Below are 27374 nucleotides of genomic sequence, written 5' to 3'. Positions count from 1 at the left end.
AGTGTGTTGTTATTCCAATAATTGTAATACATAATTGACTGCATTATAATCATTTACTATTTGCAGTATAATGCATTATCTTTATAATGCATCAAAGGTATGGACTTACAAAAACATGTTGGTGACTGACGAGTAATTACAAAGAATTATTACATTTTCACCTAAAATTCCTTATAAAATGCCTTACGACATGTAATGCTTATTCATTTAAAGCATTTTGATTATGAATGAATGCCGTATTAAACATTATGAATATGTTTAATATGAATTATAGACACAGGGAAAATTCAAATGGTAGCTATTTGTCTTCTTCTTGTCTGCCTATTTCATGTTATTACAAATACAATGTAAGGATTAAAGTTTATGGTTCAAAAGTGAAATACAAACCAAGCTTATTGAACTTAATTTATATTCACATACAAAGAATGCTCATTAAACCATGAGCTCACTCATTATACAGAATGTCTCCAGTGCAAATGAATGAACTCAAATCAAAGTGGAGTTGCCAAATTGGCAGACTCAATCTGATCAATAATTCACGAGTTTGCCAGCAAAGAGCTTTATTGACCTAATTACACACAACATGCCTGTCTGTGAGCCGGGGTGCAGGAGAGGATGTAGTCTACCTTAGGCAGTCATAGATATCAGTCACAGAGCAATGAATGCCATTTCCTTCTTGCAAAAGGAAGTCTATGTGTTTCTATATGTTTTTTATATTAAATATTATAAGTGGCATAAACACAACTCTGACCTCAACCCATTAGACACATTTGGTATTAATTGAAATACCAACTGCAAGCCCGGCCTTATCACCAAACATCTGTGTTTGACATCACTGATTCCCTAAGGCCAGTAGAAAACCCTCCCAGACAATTAAGGCTGTTATTAGCTGCAGAGTAATGGATTTGAAATGAGATGCTCATCTATCACAAAGAAAAAAACATTGGGTCTCCACATACTTTGTACAGTGTACTTCCAGTGAACAGACAGACATTGCGATTCGGAGAAGCATGCCGCTGGCAAAGCTACAAATGACATCTGATGAAAAATGAAATACAATAAAATAAAACCAAATTATTGTTTGAAATGTGAAATCTCCTTTGAGAGACATATAAAGCCTAAGCTAAGTCATTAAAGTTAGTTTTTTTTTGCAAGAATTTAATTGCCAAGATACAATCCAAACCATTCTGCTGAATGCTAATGAAGTAGTTTCTATTTGTTGTCCGCTCTTTGCTCATCATCTCCCTTCAGCTGCAGCCCTGTCTCTGTGTTACTCATCACAGGATCATGATGATGCTGACCGGCTCAAGAAGGCTTGAACAATACCTCTGTTTAAGCCTGTGTGTGTGTGTGTGTGTGTGTGTGTGTGTGTGTGTGTGTGTGTGTGTGTGTGTGTGTGTGTGTGTGTGTGTGTGTGTGTGTGTGTGTGTGTGTGTGCGTGTGTGCGTGTGTGCGTGTGCGTGTGTATAATAAGCCTGCTAGCTCTTCAACTAATGGCTGATGCACAGATGGACAGACGGCCACACACACACACACACACACACACACACACACACACTCATAGAGGTTAATCTGGAGGTAGTGACCCGATGTGTGAGTATGCCTGATCGTAGTGGCCGGTGTCTGTGGATCTCTGGATTATTTTCCATCCTTAAAAAATGTGGTATTGATGTTAGATATTGTTTGGCATGATTGCAAAGCTAACCTAATTACCTATTTTATTATAAAGCTAATTATTGAGCATAAACTTAAAAAACATATGAAACAACTCTCACTCTGCTGCGTGTGTGTGTGTGTGTGTGTGTGTGTGTGTGTGTGTGTGTGTGTGTGTGTGTGTGTGTGTGTGTGTGTGTGTGTGTGTGTGTGTGTGTGTGTGTGTGTGTGTGTGTGTGTGTGTGTGTCTGTGTCTGTGTCTGTGTCTGTGTCTGTGTCTGTGATTTCTGCTGCAGTGAGTTATTGAATGTTATTTCATTCTCTGACCAGCAGAGGGCCACCAGAGTTCTGAGTAACCTTATTTGAGCACTAGTTTGAATATCTTGGATTTAGTGCAGCATTTGCATGTGTGTGTTGCCTTAAATACAAGAATGCATATAAATGCATATTCCTGCATGTCTGCATTGGATCATTTTCCTGTTAATATATTCCACGCAAACCAACCCAAACACGTGTATAATGTGTTTTTGAGCACATTAAATGAGCAAATAACATTGCATTGGTTACACACCACCAACAGGGCTGGTGCTGATGTTCAACTGTGAGTGTGAGTAATGTATGTGTCCAGATTCCTTTCCCATCAGCCAGAGCAGAAGGTCAAGGGGTGTTAAGATGCTTTGACCCATTTGACTCTGTTATTGCCTTCCTCACTTTGTGAAAAACAGCACATTTTTCCTCAAAAGTTGAAGTTAGGGTCAGCAAAAACAGGATACATATGTTGTTGTTGTTGTTGTTCACATTTATGTGATGTTTTGTTGAGGGCACTTACCCAATAAAATGCATCCTATATCCTATCTTATATCCTATTCTTATTACTTGAGAGAGATATTGCATATCAAAAATCTGTCTCTACAAAAATGAAAGATTTGATACAGCGGCCCAAATAATTTGTTTTGGTCTCTTCCATCATGTTGGTCGATTGAACAAAGAGCCATCACAAGAAGGCATCGAGTGAATGAAAATTACAAATACAGGGAATCGGTTGAGTGTTAAATGGAAATGACTTGCAGCCAAAGCTCATAACAACATGGTGGGAAACTATTGTTTAACATCAAACTGTGTTCCTGGGATCAATGCAGCATTCCAGTTACATGATGGCAGGGGATAAAAAAACAATCAGTGTCGGGAGTTGTTGTTGATTTCAAAGAGTTTCCGCAGTGTGGCACCAGCGGAACAGTCACTGAAAAACGATCAGCTAACAGATAGCATCTAAAGTGCCAACTTTGTATATCAGATGCAAACACACTGCCTGAAGATGCTATGATTGAAACTACATTTGCTCTATGTAGGCCATTAGCATGAGAAATTCTCTTCTAATTTATTGTTTCACATTAGCATAAAGCAGATCACCTGTAGCCAAGTGACACATGTGGTGTTGTTACACAGTGCAAAGGGATTATGCTTTTTGTCAAAGAATAGGAAGAGGCCTGCTTTTCTTCCACCACCACATGGATATTGTCCTTTGGAGCAAATGTGTGCTGGTAAAGATTCTAATCCTAAAATGACAGAGAGAAGTGTGCCCTTGTTTTGTCGAAACATGCTCATATACAAACTCTGTTCCAGGTTTGCACATATTTGGGTACTAATAGGAATATTTTAAGGGGTTTTTAGGGTTCCACTTAGCCACTCAAAGCCCTTAGATTACAAATTAAAGGATAAATGCTACATGGAGGGGGGCATGTTGGCTGGTAAGACCACATTAAATCAGCATTTCGTTAAAGTGAAATCAGGTTAGGAATTAGCTTTTTATTATAGTTTTGTAAAAAGGCAACACACAATTGACTATAATCCAGTCATTTATAACTGCTACTCATTTTGTAGTTGTTTCCATTCTTTAAACCAAGTTAATTCCTGAATTGTTTTGATAAAAGATAGACAATTCACCGTACAAATACGCTAGGACTGGTAGATTTCCACCATGCATAAAAACAGGTACAGGAGGGACTGATTTTTTAAAGCAATGTTCTTGTTGGAGACAACCCAATGTAGCTGTGGGCTTGACATCCAGCCACATCACCCTGGTCACTGCCAACGGGCCTACAGTCAGATAAGAACACTGGATAAAATCCCACAGAGCACATTTCGCAGAAGGCAACAGCTCACCTCTGTCAGATGCTGGAACAAGATGCTCTAGCACTAACCGGGCAGGAAGGCATTAAGAGAAACTCTTCATAGTTTTGCGATTTCATTATAAGTTGGGCTTTTATAACCAGAGAAGGTCGAGTTATCATCGATCAGCGGGCTGCCAATTTACCTGTTATTGGTTTCTAGGCAAGGACCCTGCTGTGACACGATATCGCATATTCATTTTATTTCAGTGGTTGGTGTGTGTGTGTGGTAAAAGGTGGCTTGGATCCAAAAAAAAAGGACATATAATGCTAATTTTCAGGTTCATATTTATATTTTGTAACATATTTCCATGCTTTAATGTTCAAAAAGGTCTTTATTTTTCTCATACTGCCTACCCCTTAGTCAGTCACGTACAATGTGTCGTAAAGCTTGCCAATATAAGTGCGAGTGTAAATGAGTGATTTCTTTATGTTATGGAGGTAACCAAAGGTGGAATGTGTGGGCGAGAAACTCCCTCACTTTGAGATTTTAGCCTTTGCAGACCCTTTACATGCACACAAATCTGTATCACACACTACAGGAAAGAGTAAACCCCCCCAAAAAGCATAGCCTGTTTAAGTAATAAAGCTAAAGCTTTTTGTGTGTGTTAAAGTATATACCTTGAGCCTGATATATTTATGTAAGGTTTAGCTTCTTGAAACAATTTTAGCATAAGAACGTAATTACATTGTTTAATCCTTACATTTTTGATGAAAGCTGTAACCCATTATTGTGTATGTTTTGTATACGCAGGTTTAATGACATACAGAGGCTGGATGAAGGATTACATAACGTGTCCAGCAGCCTCTCATCTCACCTGGCTGCCTCTGCCTTTGATTCCCACCTGGTTTCGGACTTATGCACAGCGAGCTTATCATCCTTCATCCTGTGATCCTACGGCACATCAAAGCGCATTTCATTATCAAGAGCTCGGTGTGACCTTTCCACTTCTTTGAGAATAGAGGCGTGCAGAAAATTCCAAAAGTGAAGTTGCAGAGGAGCCAGAAATACACAATTGTTTGATGGGTTGGATGAAAAAATGGATTGATAGGGGGATATATAGGGGGGGATATAGAAATTGCCACAGAAAAAATGTCATTTAATCCCTCTACACGTCACACACACACACACACACACACACACACACACACACACACACACACACACACACACACACACACACACACACACACACACACACACACACACACACACACACTGACAATTCCATATTACCATCCACTTCTCACATAAGATGGATTGATTTGTGGAGGTGTGAAATGAAGTATGTGACTGTTGACTTTCTCTTTCCGTAGCATTTATTTTTATAACAACTACTTTTATCACCTTATTGCCAGCAAAACTTCTGAGGAAGGATTGTTCAGCAGTGTGCGCCGTGACTGTATTCAAACATTATCCCATCTTGCCCCACTCTCTGACAGCAGGCTTTAATTGTGGCGGTGCAGAACAGATTTCACTTTGAGGAAACCCTGGCCAGTAAGTCCTCTGTACAGATGACATTGAGGAAATTACTTTTCTATCCTACTGATTTTCCACAGGGAATGCATTTTGAAACTGATGTAAGTTTTACCAGCTTATTTCCTTATTTGTGATCATAGTGTGGCCACATTTGTATTTATTTAAATAACATCAACGTTTTTAGGTTGCTGCAGCAGTCGGGTTTCCAGTCTTAATTATATTCTTTTCCAAATTAATTGATTGAAACATTTTATTTCACACACTAGTTGGTACATGTACAAGTACAGTTGATTGATTGGTTGATTCTTGGCCTTGGGAAGAAGAAGAAGTTCTCAGATCTTGTACTTGTGTAAAAGTAGAAGTAGCAGAGTGTAGGAATACTCTGTTACAAGTCCAGCATTCAAAGTACATTATTTACCTTTGAATGGTAGTGGAATACAATAGAAGTAGGAAAATATTGAAATACTCAAGTAAAGTACAAGTATTTCAAAAATAGTTACTTTGCACCATTGATTATTTCAATATCCATCAGTAACAATAGTAAGGAGCTTTATGCATGGCTACTTGGTGTTCAGATCAATTGATTGCTTCTAATTTCTTGAATTTATAAATAATTATGTTATTATTCTTTGAAATGTGAGCAAAGCAGAACAGTAAATTGCATGCCGTAACAACCCTGTCGCCCACATTACGGTGGTCTTAATTAGGAGTCAAATACCTCTGGTCACCCTTTCGAGGACCTCAGCAACAGAAACAACAGTGTTTATAGGAAACAATAACTAATGGAGACAGAGCTGTCACAGGAATAGTGCTGACGGATGAGACTGGAAGTGGAAATAGACAAGGTAAAACAATTGAGCAAGGATCCTGTTAAGGAAAACAGTATATGTATTGCACCAAGAAAAACAAAAGGTTCAGGAAATGAACACGAGCAAAACAAGAATATGATGGTAAAGAGTGTACGTTCTTTTAACTGTTATTTACATTGTTTATTTTACTTCGTTCACATGGTCAGCACCCGATGTGCTTTAATGGGGTTTCAAATTTTGCATGTTAAGACCTGCTTGTTCGCATTTAATGAATGACCCCTGGGGGCTGATTATACAACACAATAGTAAATAGAGATGTGTTATTTTCAAGGACGATGGAAGAAGAACAATGGACCAGGAAGAGGAAGGCTGCATGCAATGTAAGCAGGGCTCCTCATCTAAGTCGTCTGATCACAGTGCTTGAGGCACTTCCTGTATTTATGACTTATTTATGGCTTAACCACTTATAAACAAAAAAACTCTGGCTCGCTTGTTCACTACTGACCAACAGGAATCAAATTTTGCCAAGTCCTCCAAATCTCCGTTTGATCAAAATCAACATTTTTGTAACTTTTTAGCCTGTTTATGCTGGCCGGCCAAACCCAGTGTCTGTATTAGGTTGGGTAGAGGCCAGGATGTCAGGTGGAGGGAAGCCAGCTGTGGACGCAATTGTCCAGCTAGGCAGAAACGGGGGCTTGTTTTCTGAGGCAAAATTGGTGAAAGCGGTTGATTACTCAGAAAGGAAGCATGGATCTTTTGACATTAGTGTGCAATCAACATGTTTTTCTAGTCCAAAGACTAAAGGGGAGAGAGCATCATTAAGCAATCTTGCATCCAATTGGTGTAAACATGTTTTTTTTTTTCTCACTCAGAAGGCGTGGAAGTTTTCTAAGAAACAGCAAACTAAAGTCAGCTTTCATTTGAGAGAATATAAATTCAAATGCTTAAAAGCGATTATTAAGAAGTGTACCGGGGAAATAATAACCTCACATCACATCTTCTGCTGCCCTTCCCTCCATCACATTTTTTTCCCTGAGAATTAATAAATAAAACTCACAGGACACAAGGATATGAGAGTCTTAGTTACATTGCTCATCGAAAAACCCCGGTGGACCTATTTGTCTTTCTTCCAGCACTCATCTCAATAGCTGCTCTCTACAAGCTGTTTGAACAAGGGGCTGTACAGTATAGATTCCCCGATTCATTGATTTTGTATTTTCCTTTGTCGTGGCAAAATGAAAAAAGAAAAACAATATATCCAAAGGCAACAGAAGGCAGTAAGAAGAACAAAGAGCTTTTTAAAATTAGATTAGATACAATTAGATTTCCTTTATTGATCCCAAATTTGGGAAATAGTTGTGTTACAGCAGCATGTTGACAAGGCATTGAGTTCAAAATTAAAATAGACAATAAACAAAACAGTAAATACATACATATCAACAGATACATATCTATAGAGCGTATCAAACATCCAAATGCTTCTTGTTTTATGAGCCTTTGTAATGAAAAGACCTGTCATTCTTTTGGGCTCTAACTTCTTTCAAACTCTCTGGAGAACCTCAATCACTGTCTGCTTAAGTATTTGCTCTGTCTAGACTCTGACTGACAACCATAGCTGAGATAATGTTAGCATGACCGGCCTTTCAGAGGCATGTTACTTAATGATTGGCATGTCTAATGAGAGGCAGAGACTGGGAATTTGAGATATGTCTGTCAGAACTCCAGCTTTACTCCCTCCACAGCACCTGGAGCGGAGATGTGGGCTGCGTTATCCCCGTTGATACCAGCCGGGATTGCCTGGTGCTTGTTTTATTCTCTTTTTTTATTGCCTACAATAAACACCTCTATCCTCTATGGTAGGCCTTACCTTCCTATGCATTATTTAAATAGCTCACAATATTTCCTGTAGGATTTCCCATACGACTGTGCGATAGGACCTTTATGTTATAAGGTCAGAGGGTCGGCGATAAACTGAATCCTGGAGGATCAAGGGGGGTTTAGTTTCTATAAGGGAAATGGGTCGATATCTCCAGCTCTCCAGGAGAATTTATATTAGTAGAGTACTGTGGAAAGATGGCATGGTTACTGATTATAATGTTAGAAATGTTGTAGGAATTATTTACTAATGCAATAAAGTTCACAAGAGCTGCTGGATGAAGTGATACCACTGCATTACACAAAGAGGTCAATCATTTGTTTTTTTCAGAATCATTTGGTAACAAAATTGGACTATAATAATTTCACATTAGGAAATGAAATGATGTTGCTAAATCACACTACTAATTTTTTTTAAAAAGGGTCACAAATGAGGGTATGGAGCAATGCAGATTTGGCTTTATTTTCCCTTGATGATTTAGAGATCTGTCTTTCTTTGTGTGTTTTTTAAAAGTTACACAGATGATATACATTCAACAGATTTACAAGCTTACACATTTGTTTTTTTTATTGAGAGTTGACACTACAGCTTGTTGACCAAAAGCAACCCATTCACATAACTTATTCCTTACTTTGTTTGCAATTGAAAGTTCATAATAATGGCATGAATCAAGAGCTTGGCAGGTTTTTAGTGCTTTGATTGGCTAGACATATAAGTTTAAAATTGCTCAATTTTCAGCAAAAACAACACCACAGATTTTTGGTTGTGTAGCAACTGCACGAAACATAAACAAAGCAGCTATTTGTGCTGGGGTTGTGATAACAAGAGTAAACGCCAGTGTCCTATAGTTATCATCAGTGCATCAATATGTATTTTGCAACATATATTTATAGGATATTTAGATTATCTTCAATGTACACAAAGCATTACCGACAAATATAATTCATGTTGAACAGATTTACATATATTATTCCTATTTACAACCCTTTTATATACACATGTACTTTACAGTCAGATAGAAATGTCTTTATAACATATATGTGGTCATAGTGGTCTAAGAACTATTATGCATTAATGTGCAGAAGATTGTTTTAGTCTGAAGTGCAAATGAAACCCAAAGAAAGACCCCCCAACTAGGCAGGATGTCAGAAAAGAAAAATCAGGAAGTGTGTTGACGTTGAGAGTGTGGAATGTGTGAGCTTCTCCACAACATTTGGAGAAAGCAGTGGGAGGGAGGGGTCTGTGGGGCGGTGGGTAGACCCCTGCAATGTCCTTCTGTTTGAGGGGGGGTTTCCCTCTGTCTGTGCTGAAATATGAAAGCTATATTTAGAGACCCACACAAAGGACTGCCAGCTGCAGCATGAAATAATTAGTAAAAAAGTTGGTTGCACGCAATGGCATGATTTATATATGTAACCTAAAGCTTTTGTCACAGGTCAAAGGAAACTTCAAAGCCACTGGATGTGCGGTTCTGAGAAAAACAACAAAATGGAATGCTGAACCCGAGTGGATGAGGTGTCTGCTTCGGTTTCTTAAAAGCAGGCGGTCTGGAAGAGTTGCTTCGACCACAACACACCTCCTGGCTGCCATGTACGTTTAATCTCTGGAAACACTCTAACAGGAAGGGGTGTTCTGTGGCACTGCAAACACAACCATCATTAAGAGCATGAGTTTTCCTGGAAATTAGTTTTCCCCTAAAAATATCTAAAGGGAAATCATGGGACCACAGTAATTGGGGCAGCCAAATGCTCAAGGAATTCAACAGAATGCAACAGAATTAGGTTAAACACAATTCTCAGCATTTTGGGCTTTTAAAAACAAATGGGGTGTCATACAAGCTTGAAAATGTGGGAATAAAACTATTTTTTCAGTTCCTTTCCCGTGTTTTGCAATAGCTATGCTGAGGTTACTTGAAATATAACATATTTGCACACAGAATTCTGCGAGTAAACATAAATACATGTCTGTACTGTCTCTCCGTGTTGCACAATCATATTTCTTCACTCTGTTTCCAAATTTCCATGCAAAAAGCTTGATTTGCTTTATAGTTGTGGACTTTCGCAGAAATGTCGGTAACTGTCAGTCATGCCCAGACTTGATTTTGTATGTGTACCTTGATGCCACTCCCAGATATAATTTCATTCCCATGACAGTAAACAGATTTGCCTGGCTGTATATTTACTCCGCCTGAATGGAGGATTTTGGAGAAAAGTCCATCTCTCTCGAGTTATTCTGACTGCCTGTAGGGCTGCGATTGGTCATCCTGGTCAGTAATGTTGTTCTTCGGATACTGCTGTCTGAGTCCTCCTTCTTGAAGTCAGTGTTCATTCTTTGGAAGCAGGAGAAGCAGTGCACAAAATCTTGGAGGAGGTGACCACTGAAGATCATGTATATCCAAGGGTTACAGCAGCTGTTGAGACTGGCAAGGAGCGCAGACAGAGTCACTGCTGTGTTCTCAGAATCTGGAGAACAGAGAGAGGAAAGAGGAAAGAGATGATTAATCTACAAAACATCTGGTTCAGGCTGGCTGCAAAAAAAAAAAATTGACTGTGAAAGATAATTTATCTGGTGTCAAATGAAAAATATGTTTTTCTTTTATCAAACAAGAGAAATTTACCAGATGCACATGGCCAAAAAGTTTAAGTTTCTGTTGTAATAACACATTTTGAAAGACTTTTTGGATCAGGTGTCATTCTCTTGATATTAGTGATCTAATCTGTTTGCTGCAAGTGGATTCTGTCCCAGAAAAGTTCAAACAAAAGCACCAAGCTAGAGTAACTATATCACCCAATTACATTGAGTTTCAAGAAAGAATATTTATCAGGCAGAATATAAGACTAAACTTACTAAACATTATGAAAACAAAGAAATGTCTAAAATAATATGTAGTAGACATATCATGTAACATCTTCATTAAAACTAAGACAGGACTAAAGGCTCACAGTGCCTGACTAGGTTATGTTATGTAAATGTTGTTTAAAACAGTCTATTTAAACATTGTTCTTCTTAATCTATTGATTTGAACTCTTTTTAGGTGTGTTTTTGGTTGTGTGTGCCAAATATGACCCTGCGTAAAGGCTGTGCGTATGTGTTTGCGCACAGTGAGTTATTGTGTTGGTGCAAGTGACCAGGTTCTTTATCTGGGCTGTAATGTTTTGAAAACATTCCTAAAGCTGTAAACTGTTTAAAATGCCGTGATCATAATTACATTTAATTGATTTAGCACTCACCAGCCCACTGGAAATTCTCATCCCACACGGACCACATCTGCACTATGAAAAACGGAGCCCAGCAGACAATGTACGCCAACACGATCACAAGTGTCATTTTAACAGTCCTCAGTTTTGCTCTTGAAATAGTTGTCACGCTGCTGACTGAATTCTTCACAATCAATCCGTTCTTGCTCGCAGCACCAGATATCGTTTTCCTTTTCTTGTATTTGATATTTTTCCATATGCTGTGGCAGATGAACCCGTAGCACATAATGAGAATCACCACGGGAATGAGGAAGATGCCCACAGTTATCCAGGTTATGTACGCCTTGGTGCCCCACGGCTCGATAAAGTGCCCCCAGCAGTCCTGAATCTTCGAGTCGTTATGTATCTGGCTCAGGGAGAAGATGAAGTACTGCGGAGTGCTGAACACCAGGCTGCACATCCACGTGGAGACGATCATGATGTATGAGCGCTGCGTGGGCTGCTGCAGGGTTTTCAGCGGGTGGCAGATGGCAATGTAACGGTCCAGGGTCATCATCACCATCATATAAGTGGAGGCGAACATCCCCATCACCTGGAGGTGCTTGACGATCCTGCAGAGAAAGTCTGGACCGTAGAAGCGGAAGGTGATTTTCCAGCAGAGCTGTGGCAGCACCTGGAAGAAGGCGACCACCAGGTCAGCCAGGCTCAGGTGTTTGATGAAAAGGTGCATCCGCGACATCTTCTTTTTCGTGTTGAACATTGCCAGCAGGACGCTCACATTCCCCACCACAGCAACCACGAAGGTGATGCTCAGGACCATGATCTCAATCTGGGCCACCTCCTCATTTCGCGCGTATGGATCGGATCCGTTCGTGTGGACGGTGTTGTTTCCAGGTTTCTCCATAGTTAGGTCACCACCGGTATTGAAGACCATAGACTGGTTCCCTTCGCTCAGGAGCAGAGCATAGTCAGGAGTGTGCATGGCACTGCCCCTCTGTGCGCCCTAGCAGATTCAGTGCCAGAGTGGCCACGAAGTGCCTCTCCAACCCGTATATGGAGCTACCTGATGTTCACCGAAAGGAATCCGTTGCTCTGTAACTTGTGGCTGCTGCCGGGGCTTTTTAAACTCGAATCGAATTACAGACGCGTGCGTAAAGCAGACACACTGCAAGAAATATCACACCTCAAAATTTGGTGCAGGGATAATTACTAACACAGCATGTGAACCACAAACTGTATAAGCACGACATTAAAACACATTATTTAATAAAGTAATATCATAATCTATGTTTTGTTATTATCATAATTAGATGTTTCCATTATTCCAGTGCAAACTAAGTCACATTTTCTATAATGTACATTGCCACTATAGGCTAAAGGCTTATTAAAATGAAAACATACATTTGCCCAGAAAATAAATGAATGCCAGTGTTGTTTCTTTCCTTCTTCTCCTTCTTGCCTTTGAGATTTTTTTACAGTTCATTATGATGGCTAATTATTTTTTGCAGTGGGTAGCCAAGCCCTTCTCCATTGTATTATCCTCCACATAACCACAGGTCCTCCCACTCATGTAATGGGCATAATGTTAAGAAAGCATGTTTTAAATTAAAAGTCACAAGATAAATAAATGATGCATTTCAGAGAAGTAAGAGGGGTAATACTTTGTTTTTTTAAAAAGCAGCTTTTACTGCAATAGGAACATTGACCAACACACTGGAATGCTGTTTGCTCTCGCCATGCTAAGCAATTACTTGTGCAATGATGAAGTGTTTAAAATTGTTTATCTGAATGCTTTGCTCGAAGAATCACAAGGCCTAATTTGTTCATGTTCAGTGCATGCTTAAAGTGTAATGTAAAACTGAACAGACCCTTCAGGCTGCGAGGAACTGATTATAATCATTAATATTTATCAAAGGAGGAGTTAAGTGTGTTTCTGTTTGTATACAAGCATGTCATTCTGCCTTCAAAAAATTGTGGATCATTTTTAGCAACAATCTGAGGATGTTCTCTGCATTTATCTCTAGGATAGATTTCATGTTATTTGGAATAATCCATATGAAGCCCATATTAGATTCCCATGTTTTCAATGATAACAATATATAAAATGTTGCTTTAAGCACGTTTTATCGCATCCGCTCATTCTCCTTAGATTTTAGTTATTCAAAGATTTCACAAAAAAAGTCAATTCTTGTTTTATTAATTTGGTATAGAGTTAAACTTTCAACACACACTTAAATTTCAATAGCTTTGATGGCATTTCTGAAACTCAGAGGAACGTTTCACCTTCAGCAGATTTATTTGAACGCACCCTTCAGTGTCAAACATAGTGACATCACAGCGTAACACTCACGCTTCTATTGGCTAGTGCTCCAACACATTGTAGTTTCAGAAGCTAAGGGTCAGGACATCTCTAAGTGCTTTACCAATCACAACAGAGATGGCCAGCTAACCAAACAAAGCAGACTGGGCTCTGGTTTCAGACAGAGGGTGAAAAGAGGTGCTTCATTCACAATAAAGACACAAATTAAACACAACAGGGCCCCTTATACTATATTGCAGTGCTTGCATTTTCAGTCTCTCTCATACCTTCCCTTGTTAGAAAGTCCTTCTCCCCTGTTGCAAACCTCTCGACACATTTTTTGCCTTTTGCATCTTTAGCACCGCCTCAGTTTCCAAGTGACATGTAACAATGTGGATTGCTCATTACTGTTTCCATTGCGAAAGAACATGATTGCCAACTGGCTGTGGGTATCCGGCCGCTATTAAGCTCATCTGATCCATGTGCTGATAGTGAGGATAGTTATCTTTATTGCGTTCCCATTGCAGTCACTGTCCAGTTCTGCTCTCTTTCATTTCCGATAGCCCTTGTAATAAGTGGTGCAGAGTGGACCCCTCCTTTCTTAAAATTTCCTGCTGGCCTGTTGAACTGGCTCAGTGGTGTAATGAAGTTTTCTCAATTATCTCTGTGTCAGTCTCTACTAATCTTGCCATCAGAACCAAAGCTAGGGAAGTTTCTGATGCCTCTGGCTTCTGTTGACCAGTTAACCAGCCTCCCCCCCATGTTATGTGTCTGATTTACCCCCCCCCCCCCCCCCCCATCCTCACTGGTACAGTCTTGTTTGGTCCAGGGGGTTCAATGACAGTAGAACGGATGTCTCCCTTCACGCTGGACTGAACCACGTTTACCCTCATCTCCTGTTTATGAAGACGTTCACCGGAGACTCCCTGCGCTGTTATAACAGCTCCAGGCTTGGATGTCTCATTTGTTCATCCGAACATGAAGACCATTCTCCACTGCGGACGGTGTGTCTGGGGCCGGGAATCATGGGAATGTGTGTTGTGTCTCCAGTAGCTGTAGCAGTCAGTCTGAATTATTTCCGTTATGTTTCCCTTTCACTCACGGGCATGAGGTTCTGTAAGCTCTCCTCAGACTCTCCTGAAGTTTTTTTTTTATCATTAGGGATAAAGACTCTTGCTAACGAGTTTTTTCTTTCATAAAACAGAACGTCTTTCTAACATGTTAAGAAAGCTTTGTGAATATCAAAAGATCTTCATTACACATTTTAATTGAAATTCGTAGCTTGAATAAAGCCCAGAATCCAGAGAGGAATTCACAACCCCTCTTCAGATCTCTCCATTTTTAAATTGACTTTGTGGGCACAATGGAAGCTTCCACATTTCTATTCTCTCACATTTCAGTCACTGAGGATCAACGGGCCCTGTTACGAAACAAATAGCTTCTGAAAGTTAAACATTACGTCTTCAGGGGCTTATACGTTGTTTATGTCACTGCCCTATGTAATCTCATTGATGAGAAGAATGTCGACTCTTAACAAACTGCATGGTAGACTTGATCCCTTACTTCTGTCTGGCACACATCATCAACACCTCATGAGTTATAATGCCCTGACAGTTTACCCTGCTCCCTCTATGACATCAAGAAGGAGCACCTGAAAACGATTGTTGAAAAAGTAAAAAGAAGCTTCAAAGGAAACATCCTGCAAATCCTGAATCAGAGAGTTATACCTGGTTTTCTATATATTTTTAATAAAAGCACAAATCTGCGTGTCCCCTGTGTGACCTCAGTCCCACAAAGGGCATGTCAAACAAAACATTTAATTATCTGTTTACTTCATGAATGCAGTTATGACAATTACCAGGACCTCCGCAGAGACCAATAATACATACGTTATGTAAGTTATGTAAGTAACCCCTTTGGCCTCGGGCTGATGATAAATCAATGCTTCAGTAAATACGACGTCTACAAAATCTGCACTGAGTACAGAGTGGTTATTCAATCTGGACCGACAGTACATGGATAATATTCAGAAAACTTCAGCGCAGCTACTCCAGTTTGAAGCCAATTTACTTGCCTCTGTGTTTGGATTTGAAAGACCACAGGGGCTTAGATTTACAAACCAAACATAGTGTGTGGGTATTAGTTACTTTTGTAAACATTAATCTTTCTTTGGGGGAGAATTTGAAAGAGTGCAGTGTTTAAAAAAGCCAAGCAGGTGGATAATGCAAAAAAGGAAAGCTGTATTTGCAATGTAAAATGAACTAAAAAAACAACTTAAAAGGCAACAGCAAGACTTTAAAAGCATTTGGACACCCCTGTGTACATACATTTGGTTTAGTTGAGGCTCGTTAGATACAGTTAAGTTGAATCTCAGTGCTACACAATGATATTTTAGACATCACTACTACATAGCAACACTTTGAAAATTGCCATAATGTGACATAAAGCCAAATCTGTTACCCATAAATTACTTTTAAACAAATATATTAGCAACATGATGATGTTTTTTGTCAATATAATGAAGTAATGTTGTTTATTCATATCCTCAAGTCGCAAAAGCATAACTAAATGTTTAATGAGATTATATTTGATTTGTGTTACTGACAATCTCTTGCTTACCCTTGGTTAAAGGCAGGGGAAAACTGTTGTCGTTGGGGTTTTGAATAAGTCCAGAGAGATTTGAAGCATGACACACTCTATTCAAATTTCACTGGAACCAACATTTTAACCTTACCAACCAAGTGTTGTTGTGTCGGTTAGGTAAAGATGTGTTAGCTGAACCTGCAGGTCAGAAAGAAACCAGTGCTTAGTACAACCACCATTAATCACCAGCAGAGATTAAGAAACATAAAGAGTTATGAACCTAGACTCCTCAAATATATCAGATATTGTTTGATGATTATGTCTACGTCAAACAGGAACTGATAGCGTTTTAAGGTGTGCTTTCTAACACAATATGGTCCGTTATGATAAGTAGAAAGGAATAGCTCCTTTCGTTGTTGTTGAGCAATCCCAACTTCAAACCAACTTAGCTTTGATTCGAAGTCAACGACAAAAGGAGAAATGATCTCTGTTATCACATCAGTGTGTAAGGTAATATTATTACTTTGATATGAAATCACTCCTTTATCTATAGAAAAATTATGACGTGGGAGATATTTTTGATTTGTACGCAAATAAAACAGTGCTGAAGATGATTTGTTCAAACAAACATAGCCAGTCTGAACCCAATGGGTCCTACTTCCTCGATGAGTCATAGAGATGTTGGAGACTATTTCCTCAGAGAACAGAACCACTTGCCCTGATCGGCTGTTCTGCTTTCACAGGAGAATGGAAGTCTGATCCTCTCGGGCTTTCTGACAGATTATCTCTTCACCTTCGATCACGTTTTGGTTTCTTCCATAGTACATGTTCTTAATGAGTGTATTTTTTAATGCATAATACGCAATATTAATTAAATGTATTTTTGTATACTTCTAGTAGTTTATTTATCTTGGCGAAAATATATATATTTTTATATAAACTCAAAAAAACATGAAAGTAAACAAGTAGATAAATAAAATAAAGTATAACAATTATATATATATAAGTATTAAGATGTCCAGGTAAAAATGTACAATAAAAGATCAAATATTTATATTTATATGAACATAACATTAAAAGTAAAATGTGTGTCTTATAATAAAACATGTTATTAACAATATGTTGTATTAGTTTTAATAAGATATTAATGCTGAACTGTACATCCGAACAGTGTTTTTAGCTGCTGATGGTTAAGTACGTCCATGTGAATTTAAAAGTATAAACGATTCCCTCAGTAAATTGGACGGCAAAGAGCAGAAGTCATATAATGCCTCAATATATTTCAGGGTCCCACATAATATACTGTACTTAGAGCTCCATTAAGAAATATATTTTTAGCAATAATTGCTGTGCGTTCTGAAACGTCAATCTGTTAGTCGCTCTATCTTACCCCTTTGGGGCGGACGGAAATATCTCAACAACTGCGAGACAGATTGTCATGACAAAGGACCCCAGTGGATGTTGATCACCCCCTGAGCCTTTTGGTTGAAGTTGGTGCAGAGATAGATGTCCCTCCAAGGTAAACTGCAATAAATGTGAGGCGCTAAAATGATTTGTCCAAAGTCACCTGGTCTTGACTTAATGTGTTAAATGTATTAAAGACATTTTGTTGTGTGGCTTGTCCTTAAAGTGCTTTGAAAGAAAATGAACAAACAGATCTTCCTTATGGGGTACAGAGGCTCACTTGATCGATTAGTCGAGCTCTTCAAAACCATCATCCTAACCCCCGAACAGCATATTATCTTTAGTCCTCTGTCCAGTAGACTTTACCTGTTAAGAATTTTAATGTCAAGTTGCTGGAAATCGAAGCCAATGCCTTAAAGCTCACTCTGTAGAAGTCTATGAGAAATTTCCCCACTTCTGACTTGATTGATTTAGTCAACTTTGTAAAAAGGATTCTATGTTTTTAAACGATCATTTCAAATCTTCTTCAAAACAGCATGATGTTCCTTTTGTAAGTCTTATACTATTTAAAGTAACCCTAGGCTTTAGGGGGAGGCTTCGTTCTGATAGGTCGCTACCACCTGGGTGTTTCCAGTTTCTTCGTATTCAAATCAAAACCCTTTCAAAGTGTGTTTTTGTCTAAAAATCACTGCTAGGTAACAAAAGTTGGTATTTGCCATAAACCTAGATTTGGCAAAAATTCCCAAACTTTAAAACAGCAGTGCACAAACCTATGGGAGACATCACAATGACTAAGTGTAATTCTTATAGCCTATGCTCAGTAAAAACAACCCAAAAAGCAGCATGACTCAGAGGCCAGGGAGGTAAAATATCAAACCTTTTACTTGAAGTCAAAAGTAAACCAGGCAGAAAAGATGAGGTTCATTTATTCTATATTGGATTCGGCCAGCCAGTAAATGTGTGTCCAAAATACATACAGGGGGTCATAGGAGGCAAAACTCAGGCAGGAAGAGGAAATGACTGGAGCACAAAGGCCAATCAACAAAAGGTAATCTGTCAGGGAATGAATGGAAGTGGGATGTATATGCGACTGGTCTGATGAGGATGATGAAGCGCTTGTGAACGGAGGCATGCCAAGTGATGAGGAATGGCTGAAATACAGGTGTTAATGTCAGTAGTAGGTAGAATATTAACCCTATACACTTTAAAGTGCTCCTTACTCCTGAAACTGAACTCAACAGGATGAGACTGACATGACAAGTGACTTAAAAAGCTTAATCTCTACTGTGACGATCAACTGTATGTCCTATAAAAATACCACTATACCACTATATGTTGTGCCTCTGCTGTGACATGTTTACATGCTTTAATGTTCAAGAGGGGAGACACTTTGAGATTCAAGCCTTTGCAGACCATTTACATGCACACAAACTGGAGAGCAGGAAAGGGAAAACCCCAAAAAGCCTAAAAGGGCCTCTTAAAAAAAAGATGACTTAGGAAACGGAGATCAACTAAACAATGCGATCCTACAAACTAGACATTGTGTTCACAGTATATCAAATGTTTATATGACAGCCATCTCTATGAAAGGGTTAGATGATGTCAGAGGGGCTGCTGATCACAAATATAGAGTGAATACTTAATCTGATTTACTGTTACAAGCAACACACCTAAATAGATCGACTGGGCTTTCATGTGTCCAACAAATTGCACTTGACCCACTTCCACAGCTTAAACATCAGATGAAAGAAAGCAATATATTTTTGTTTGTAGCTGTAGCTGGTCAAGTTTGTTGTGCTTTTATAGTTTATTGATCTGTTTTTATTGATCTGTTTTGAGGTATGATTAAGTTGTTCTCTGTGGAAATTGAAATACAATATTATTTCCCTGGAAAGGGCTTTGATACAACTTTGAATCAGTGAAGTCAAGGGTGTTTGGAGACAGGTTTTTGATACACAAAGCCAGTCTTGCATCATCCAAAGAAGAATAGACCGAACCTTGATCTTTAATGCAAAATGTTTCCACAACATGTGATCCCTTAATATTATAATTTTGCACACATACTGTAAGCCATGCTAGAAAATCCGGCATCAAACGGTCAATGTGAGACATTTTAAAAGGATATAGATGCATGCGTCACATCCACTATAAACAGAGAAAGTTAGTTTTTTACATATAAACTATCTGAGAAGACATTTTAAAACCATAGGTGATTTTTATGTGCAGATGTGAGTGCATGGGGGTTCCTGTGTGTGCATGTGTGTCCTGCAATCAGAGCTTATGGGAAACTCAGAGGCATCGACACGACTTGTCATCCATCAGGAGAGTATGCAATGTTCTTTCTTTGAATCCACATGTGACCGAATAACATCAACCCTCTGGGGAGCATCCTGGCCTCACTCTGATCTCTTCTATTAATTTGGCGAAGAGGCAACTGGACCGTTGAATAGATTTATATTTTTTTTTTAAGGGCGTCACAACAAAATGCTTTGTTTGACTATTTTAGTATTTTAGTTCTTTCCTTCTTTCTTTTTTCCCTCTCTACCCTCTTATTTGAGTGCTTTTCTGAGACTCGGTTAAATGTTAATGGAGTTACTGCTGTCTCTGATTAATAAGCATACATTTTTGACCACTCTTTTATAATTCCTGAATAAAAGGTTCATAAATCAGCCATATTACAAATATATATGGCTGTATTTTTAATACTCAAAATAGATTTTAAATGAAGCAGCGCTAAACATCCCTGTCTTTGTTTATATTCTCACAATCACAAGGGAAACAGATCGGTACAGACACACACACACACACGCACACCATAATGTGTATTGTGTCCGCTGCCCCCGATGCATAGACCAATGAGGATTTCAACTCATTTTTAATTCAACAGATGCAGGAAGGGACATCCTGTCACATTTGAAAATGTAAATTAAGTAAGAATGCGGGTTCCTGGCACCCAGTCCATTTTTGGCCAGCCTCCACAGGAACAGCAGATGTTGTCATCAAGTGAATTTTCAGCTTTAATTTACATGTTCAGCTGAAAGGTAAACAGGATTTTGTGTCCCGTCTCTCTGTGGAGACATAACGTAGCTTCTGTTCATGAACCATGAGAAATAACATTGGCAAAGGTCAGGATAAAAACAAAAAGGTAACCCATCACAGTAAATAGAGCAGCAAACCTTAAGTTTATCTGTTAATCTAAAACAAACGCTACATTTTTTGGTGTATAATGAGTAAGTGACACTGCCAAATTTTTCAATCAAAATGCATTGGTTGGTCTCCTTGCTTGTAAAGAGAGTTGAAGGGCTAACAGAAATAGATGTGTCTGAGTTTGGGGCCACCTTGCTGATAATGGCTCACCAGAGCACTCCAGCTTGGCCTTTCACCCAATTACTGGCCTCCTTCTCTTTCCATCTGCTCTTATTGTGGGGGATTGACTCACTCTGTTGTCTCCTACTACAAGCCATCAACGCTAGCTGAGTTATATATTGAACCTGCTTGGCGTTCCAACAGAAAGTCTCAATGTTTATTCCCAACGTACATATGTGAGCGTTTATACATAAATGCAGTTCAGCTCATATGGAAACAATCCATTTTAGGATAGAGTGAAGGATGTTGTCACAAGCTGGAGTTCTAGATGTAGCTGCAAACATTCAGAAATGTTTACTGGACTGTTGTACAAATCATGTCTTAAGGCAGGGTTGTGTCATTGTGGTCAGAGAGGTCACCACATAGAAGACATCAAAGGAGATCATTCATATTAAATGACTTTGCAAAGTCTCAGAATAATAAAATGCTTTTTGACGTCGCTATGTATTTTTAAAAATGCTATGTGTTGAAGTGTGTTGTGAAGATGTTTTGTCTTTTGCATTTGTCTTTTGGCACGTGCGTTTTTTTCTCTATTTGCAACCGTTTCTGAAGTTAGCACTATTTTTCACTATTGAAAAAGTTTTGGGTCGTTAAAGTACGTTTGCACCTGTCAGCCTCCGTATCATTGCTATTTGCACAATAGCTACTGCGCAAATGTTGCCAGTGAAATTCCCAGCGTCATTTAACAACCTGTTCGTTATGTGTTATAGTGCATAAGACATGAATAAATAAAGAAATACAAAACGCAGCACAATGGTAATATTGTATGACAAATATGGTAGATCAGGTCAGGGATTGATTGTAGTTGAAGAAAATCATTTATATTTTTGGTTTCGTAAAAAACTTGAAGTCAGTGGAAATCATTTGCTATAGGAGTTGATGTAAAATTGAGCATGGACTGTAAATTATACACCGATCAACCACTTCATACATATCACCACCATATAACACACTTTATATAAAGCACTTTGCCTCAGGGATGGTTGGTGATGGAAATAAATTGTGAGGTTTGTATTTGCAAGGACACCGGGCTGAAAAGGTCTCATACTCTAGAAAGGCTCCTTCCCATCCATCAGTTTTAATGTGCTCACTTACATCTGTCTTACTACAATGTGTCACCTCACTTAAAAGCATCTCCACTTCATGCAGGTGTCTCTCTGTATGTCTAAAGTTGGATTTATATATTTTGACTTCTTCAATTGAACAAAGTTTTTTGCCATCTCCCTTTTAGAATCACACGTTACGGTGGCCGACAGGTGCAGAAAACACCTCTATAACGATGCTAATATAAAAAAAAAACAAATGCCAACACGTGCAGCATTTAGCAAACATTCACCACCTTGTCAAACATCATTACGAAAAGCGCTGCATAAACATAACACTGCAAACACAAATCGCTGCAAATTAAATGTGCTGCAAGAAGCTGAAAACGCAACTGAAACGGGGCAGTAAAAAGTGATGCACATAGCTGGGACCGAAGAGCTTGTTGACGTGTAGGGATTATAACATCGGCCAACTGTCACTGTTGATACAGTTAGCCCGGTTTTGGCAGTTTATTTGAAATGAATGGGTTAGCTACTAGCTAGATTACAGCAGATCTGCAATATTGTAAGGAATCATGTGATCACATTGTTAGAATAAGTCAATAAAACGTACACATGAGGTAAGATTCTAGAGACAGTGACAGTTGGCCAACTTTATTATTCCCCTCAACAAGCACTCCGATCGCACTCCGGCGTTTCGTTGATGCAGGGCTTTTAGTAATGTGCCCATGTGTCATCAAGTTGGTGATTTTCTTCTAAATGCTGCACATGTTTTGGTAAATCTGTTTCTTCATTTGCATAGATTTTGACACATTTGTGTTTTTTTATTTGCATCGTTCTTGAAACTGCAGCTGGTTTCTCCTAATGGAAATGTTAGGGGCTGTTGTTAGCGTTGTCACATGTCGGCCACCGTATTGTATTGACAGTGTTTATGTTTTTCTTGAGACATTGGTGGTTTCTCTTTAAGACAAAAGAAAAATACCCAGAGAGGAAATGGGCTTCTTTGCACATCTGTTTAACATGTGTGACAAGTCAAAAATCATCCAGAGGACCTTTGGTGACTCCGTTAAAGCTGTTAGAGTGTTTTTGAATCACCAGATTAACCGTTACCATATTTATTTCCCCTCAATTTGATGTTTTTCTAAAAGTGTCAAAGGATCTTTCCCTTACTGACCTCGCTGCATTTTTCACTGTCCCTTCATCGTGCCCCTGACCATCTTCAGTGATTAATGTTTTGGATCAACCACTTTAACATAGCATCCCCTTTTCTACTGCCAGTGAAGACAAGACTAATCAATGTAAGACACTACTGATCAATGTACGGACATGCTTTCTAACACAGAAATCAGAGCAGAACAGGGGTTTGTGTCAAATTGTAAACATGCAGGTCAGAGGTTTATTGTACCCAGGCTGGTCACAGTGAATGGAAAAGCAGCCGCTGTGCCCCCGATGACTTTGCTTTCCGTCCAGGATGACCCAGAGGTCCGGTTTACAGGAAACTGCTCAGTATTCACACCCCACATTGTCCTCAGAGTAGAAGAGCCCCTTCATCATCTTTTAATAGGATTTGGCTATGGGATAACACATATGTAGTCACGCTAGCCCCTCCGTGAGGCTCTACTTAATCACATCCGTGATATTTTGGCGGAAAAAAAACACAATTTGGAGAACATAATATTTTGACCTGATGAGAAAGCTACCCTAGATATCTCCAGGATCACCACATGTTTTATAATTCAACCCAAGGGCGACTTTTATTTTTTTGGTTGTCATCAATAGTTTTGCATAAAACATACTAAACCTTTCTTAGGTGTCATTATTTAAAGTAAATAAAACCACTCAACAGGCAGCTCATTCAAACTGACCATATGTTTGTGAGTAACTCAAAGCAGGAGTGTTACATTGAATCTGATTGTTTGGTGAAAAAAACAAGCATGTTTATTTTTGAAACTTTCACATCCTTATTTTCTGCCAGCAGCAGGCATTGGCTTGCCACAGTCAGATGATAAGCATGAAGCGACATTTCTGTTTCCACCGCAGGTCTTTCCTTTCTCCACCCAAGTGTTTTCTACAATATTTCTTCAGTGGCAAAGTGTTGAAGTGAAATACGAGTCACATTTTAGCTCTCCAAGTGTAGATGAAAAATGGTGATTTTCCTGGTAACCACACAAAAGACCTGCCTTGAGCAGGCACAACAGGACCTCAGCCAAGCGGCTTCACCATTATTGCTTTGTCTCACGCTACAGCTCGGCTATCACAAAGAGGGATATGTGGGATCACTGATCAAGATGTTCCTTTGTAATGTCTGCCATTAGGGTGTGCTGCAGATTTAATTGCTCCTGGATCAGAAGCCATTTCAGAGATAGCCAGGCCAGTTTGACAATTTTTCTTTTGCTCTGTCAAACCACATCAAGTTGGACTCTGATCATAGCCAAAACGTTTCCTGCAGAATGTAGCTTGTGAGCCATTGCGGCCATTCAGTGTCTTGATATTGCATGCCACTTTGGTTCCCAAAAAAATGTAATGAAAAGCTGATGAGATGCACGTCATGCCAAGCTATTCTGTGGGATCGTGCAAAGACTTGATATTGTGGGAGCGCTCCCTAAGCAAAAATCTACCAAAAGAAAAACAAACTCTAATGACTTTTTGATTAATGCATGTCTAGAGCACTTTTTAAAATAATGGATAAGGCATCTTTCTCTCTGACCTTATCTTTCCATGTGGCTGCTGTTCTTCCTGATTTATTTCTTGAGTGGCAGACATTTCTATATCTGTGAATAAACCCTCTTAAGACTCTTGTCTGAGGGCACATTAAACAGACCCATATCCTCTGAGAAAATAAAACCTGAGATTCTGTGGGATTTACTTGGCTTATTTCAGGACTGCCAGATTAGACGCTGATAAATCTACGTGACCGATAAAAACTGAATTGTAAAAATCCTTTGGCCATTCATTGGGACTGATATACTTTCAACTGATATAGTGACAGCTTACATAACAAGTGTCTGTAAGTGGTTTAGGAGTGTGTGCCCTTCATCTCAGCGTCTATAAAATGAAATCAGTGCATTAAGGAATCTGCAAGAGACATGATAAGACAGTACAATAAATCCAGGGAGGACTTTTTTTTAAACAATGGCAAATAATTAGAAACACTTTGAGATAAAAGAAGTATGATCTCATGTTATCATGAATGTTTTTATAGTGTCTGACTATTTAAACTCCAACTATTGTAGAATAAGTATTTTATTTTCCATTGTATTCAATCAACGTCTAATTTTGCACATCAAAAATGCAGAGTCTGTTTTAGTTTTTTTGCGCCAACTGAGCTGGCATCGTGTTCTTATTCTGGCTTGGGTGTCTGGCACGTGCAACATCGATAGCTGGCAAGTGCTTCAAGCCCTTCCTTTCAGATTAAGGTCCCCACTAACTGAGCACTACAGAGTGAGTTGCTGCTAAGGTCACTGCCAGCGTGGAATAGATCTGTCACTGCAGGGACTAAAGTGTTAACTGAAGGGATTGGGCTGGACTCAGAGCTGCCATCCTTCTCTTTCTCTTTTATTGGTGGTTTTATTTCAGGGTCTTGCAGACAGTGTCACAAGGTTGTCTGCTGATAAGAGATTTATTTTTTCAACGGGGGTTGCGTTTGGTTTGCCCAGTTAGATTGTATCTGCGTAAACCTCTGCTCAGTATCGGAGGTTTGATATATGATGTTGGTTTAACCTCGGCTTATTGACCCAAGTGTCACAGTATATGTTATACATGATAATGAAGATTTATGTAATGTAGATAGGCATGCTATAGATACATTTAAGCATACAAAGCACACAGCCTGAACTGAGAACCTTTACACATCGATGCACACACTTTGTCAATACGCTACTCTCAGTGGCCTCTTTACACCCAGGCAATATCATCAGCATTGATTAGGCGAGTTCAATATTCCTCACAGCTTTTATGAAAAGTCTGGTTAATTTATTCCTCTATTAGTAGTTCAATTCGAGCATGCCAAATTAAAATTCATCAAATCAAGACAAACACCGTTGGCATTAATCCCCCCCCCTTTGACTATCATGTCAACACAGGCGGTTCAACACAACAGGGATCAAATAGAGAGGTTCCTATTCTTGTGTCAGTTGAAGGGACGTGTTTCATCAGGAGAACATTCATCATGTTTGCCATGACATACACACACAAACAATATGGCTGGGAGGAAGAAATAAGCATGTCAAATGTGTCGCTGCACCTGTATTTCTACAGGCAGATATGGTGAATTAAATAAAACATAATGTGTTATTTGACTTATTTGAAAACCTGGCTAAAAGGTTTATTTTATTCAAACCAACAATTCAAAAATCAATGAAATTCCTCATTCCTTTGTGCATCTATTTTAAATTCCAATTTTAGGCAAAATAATTATTATTTTGTTGTTTATTTTATACATCAAGCTTTTAATTGATATTAAAAAGTAGAAAAAGTACAGCTCTCCATATTATATTTATTCTTGTCATGCAGTGATAGTGTTTGGACTTATTATTCTAGCAGCTTGCACGGCTCAGTCCAAAGTTAATAAAAAATCTGCCTTCTGGCACTTCTAAGGTCTACTAAATAACTCATTATACTTTTGTTCTACCATTACATGAACTGTGTAAAAATGATACAGGAAGTGACTCTCTTTCTCATGTCCTAAATAGGTATGTTACTAACCCAGCTCCCCTGGAGACTTGTGTGTCTCACCTGGCAGGCTGTCTATCTGTGCCTGTCGCTGAGGTCCCGCACACTTGACTTCTTCTTTGATGGCATCCGGAGGTTTGTTGACAACCACCTGGATCCATCTTCATCTTCTGAAATACTGCACGTTATCTTTTCTAGCATGGTTTGGACTGTCTATGTTATAAATACATCATCTTTTTAACTGTTACACATGACATCTATTGCGCGTCTGTTCATGCTGGGAGAGGATCCCTCCTCTGTTGTTCTCCCAGAAGTTTCTCGTTAATCCTGGAGTTTTTCCTAGTCCGATGTGAGGGACAGAGGGTGTCGTATTCTCTACAAACAGTAAAAACCCCAAAGACAAATGTGTGATATCGGGCTTTATAAATAAACTTTGATTGATGACTTTTTCTCAGCTTGGAGCAGTGACCTTCTCCCTCATATTAACACTCATCCGTAAAAAGATTTATCATTCGTAAAACTCCATTTGGATGATTTTGATATCACTTGAGCTCTTTGACTGAAAGTCGTAACTGTCTTTCGAACGTTCTCTTCACCATTTCTTGTCAGTGGCTGTTTAATACAGTACAACACAATGGTGACTAGAGTTAGCACCCAGATGGCTTTATGCTTCATAGATGAGAGTGTGGCAACCACACTTTCATGCAGCGAGCCAGAGCAGCTCCATCGCAAATGGGGTTTAAGTGCTTTTTTAAAGGGCATGCCAGTGATTCATTCACAACTTTAAAGACTGTGGATGAACGGTCTTCCAGTTGAGCACTGCTT

At 39.0% G+C, this 27374-nt stretch overlaps 1 protein-coding gene across 1 annotated transcript; it reads right to left on the bottom strand.

The window, feature by feature from the left end:
* Nucleotides 1-7419: 7419 nt before the first annotated feature.
* avpr1aa (arginine vasopressin receptor 1Aa) lies at nt 7420-12265 on the bottom strand. The gene is made up of 2 exons (XM_063875351.1): nt 11217-12265; nt 7420-10448 (listed from the first exon to the last, which is right to left on the bottom strand). Exons 1-2 carry the CDS (start codon nt 12163-12165, stop codon nt 10165-10167), a joined length of 1233 nt encoding a protein of 410 aa, XP_063731421.1. The 5' UTR covers nt 12166-12265; the 3' UTR covers nt 7420-10164.
* Between the last annotated feature and the right edge of the window lie 15109 nt (nt 12266-27374).

Source organism: Eleginops maclovinus, chromosome 2 (genome assembly GCF_036324505.1).
Source record: "Eleginops maclovinus isolate JMC-PN-2008 ecotype Puerto Natales chromosome 2, JC_Emac_rtc_rv5, whole genome shotgun sequence".
In the NCBI taxonomy this organism is placed as follows: domain Eukaryota; kingdom Metazoa; phylum Chordata; class Actinopteri; order Perciformes; family Eleginopidae; genus Eleginops; species Eleginops maclovinus.
The sequence above is the reverse complement of the archived record's forward strand: the minus strand, read 5'-3'. Positions and strand labels throughout refer to the sequence as shown.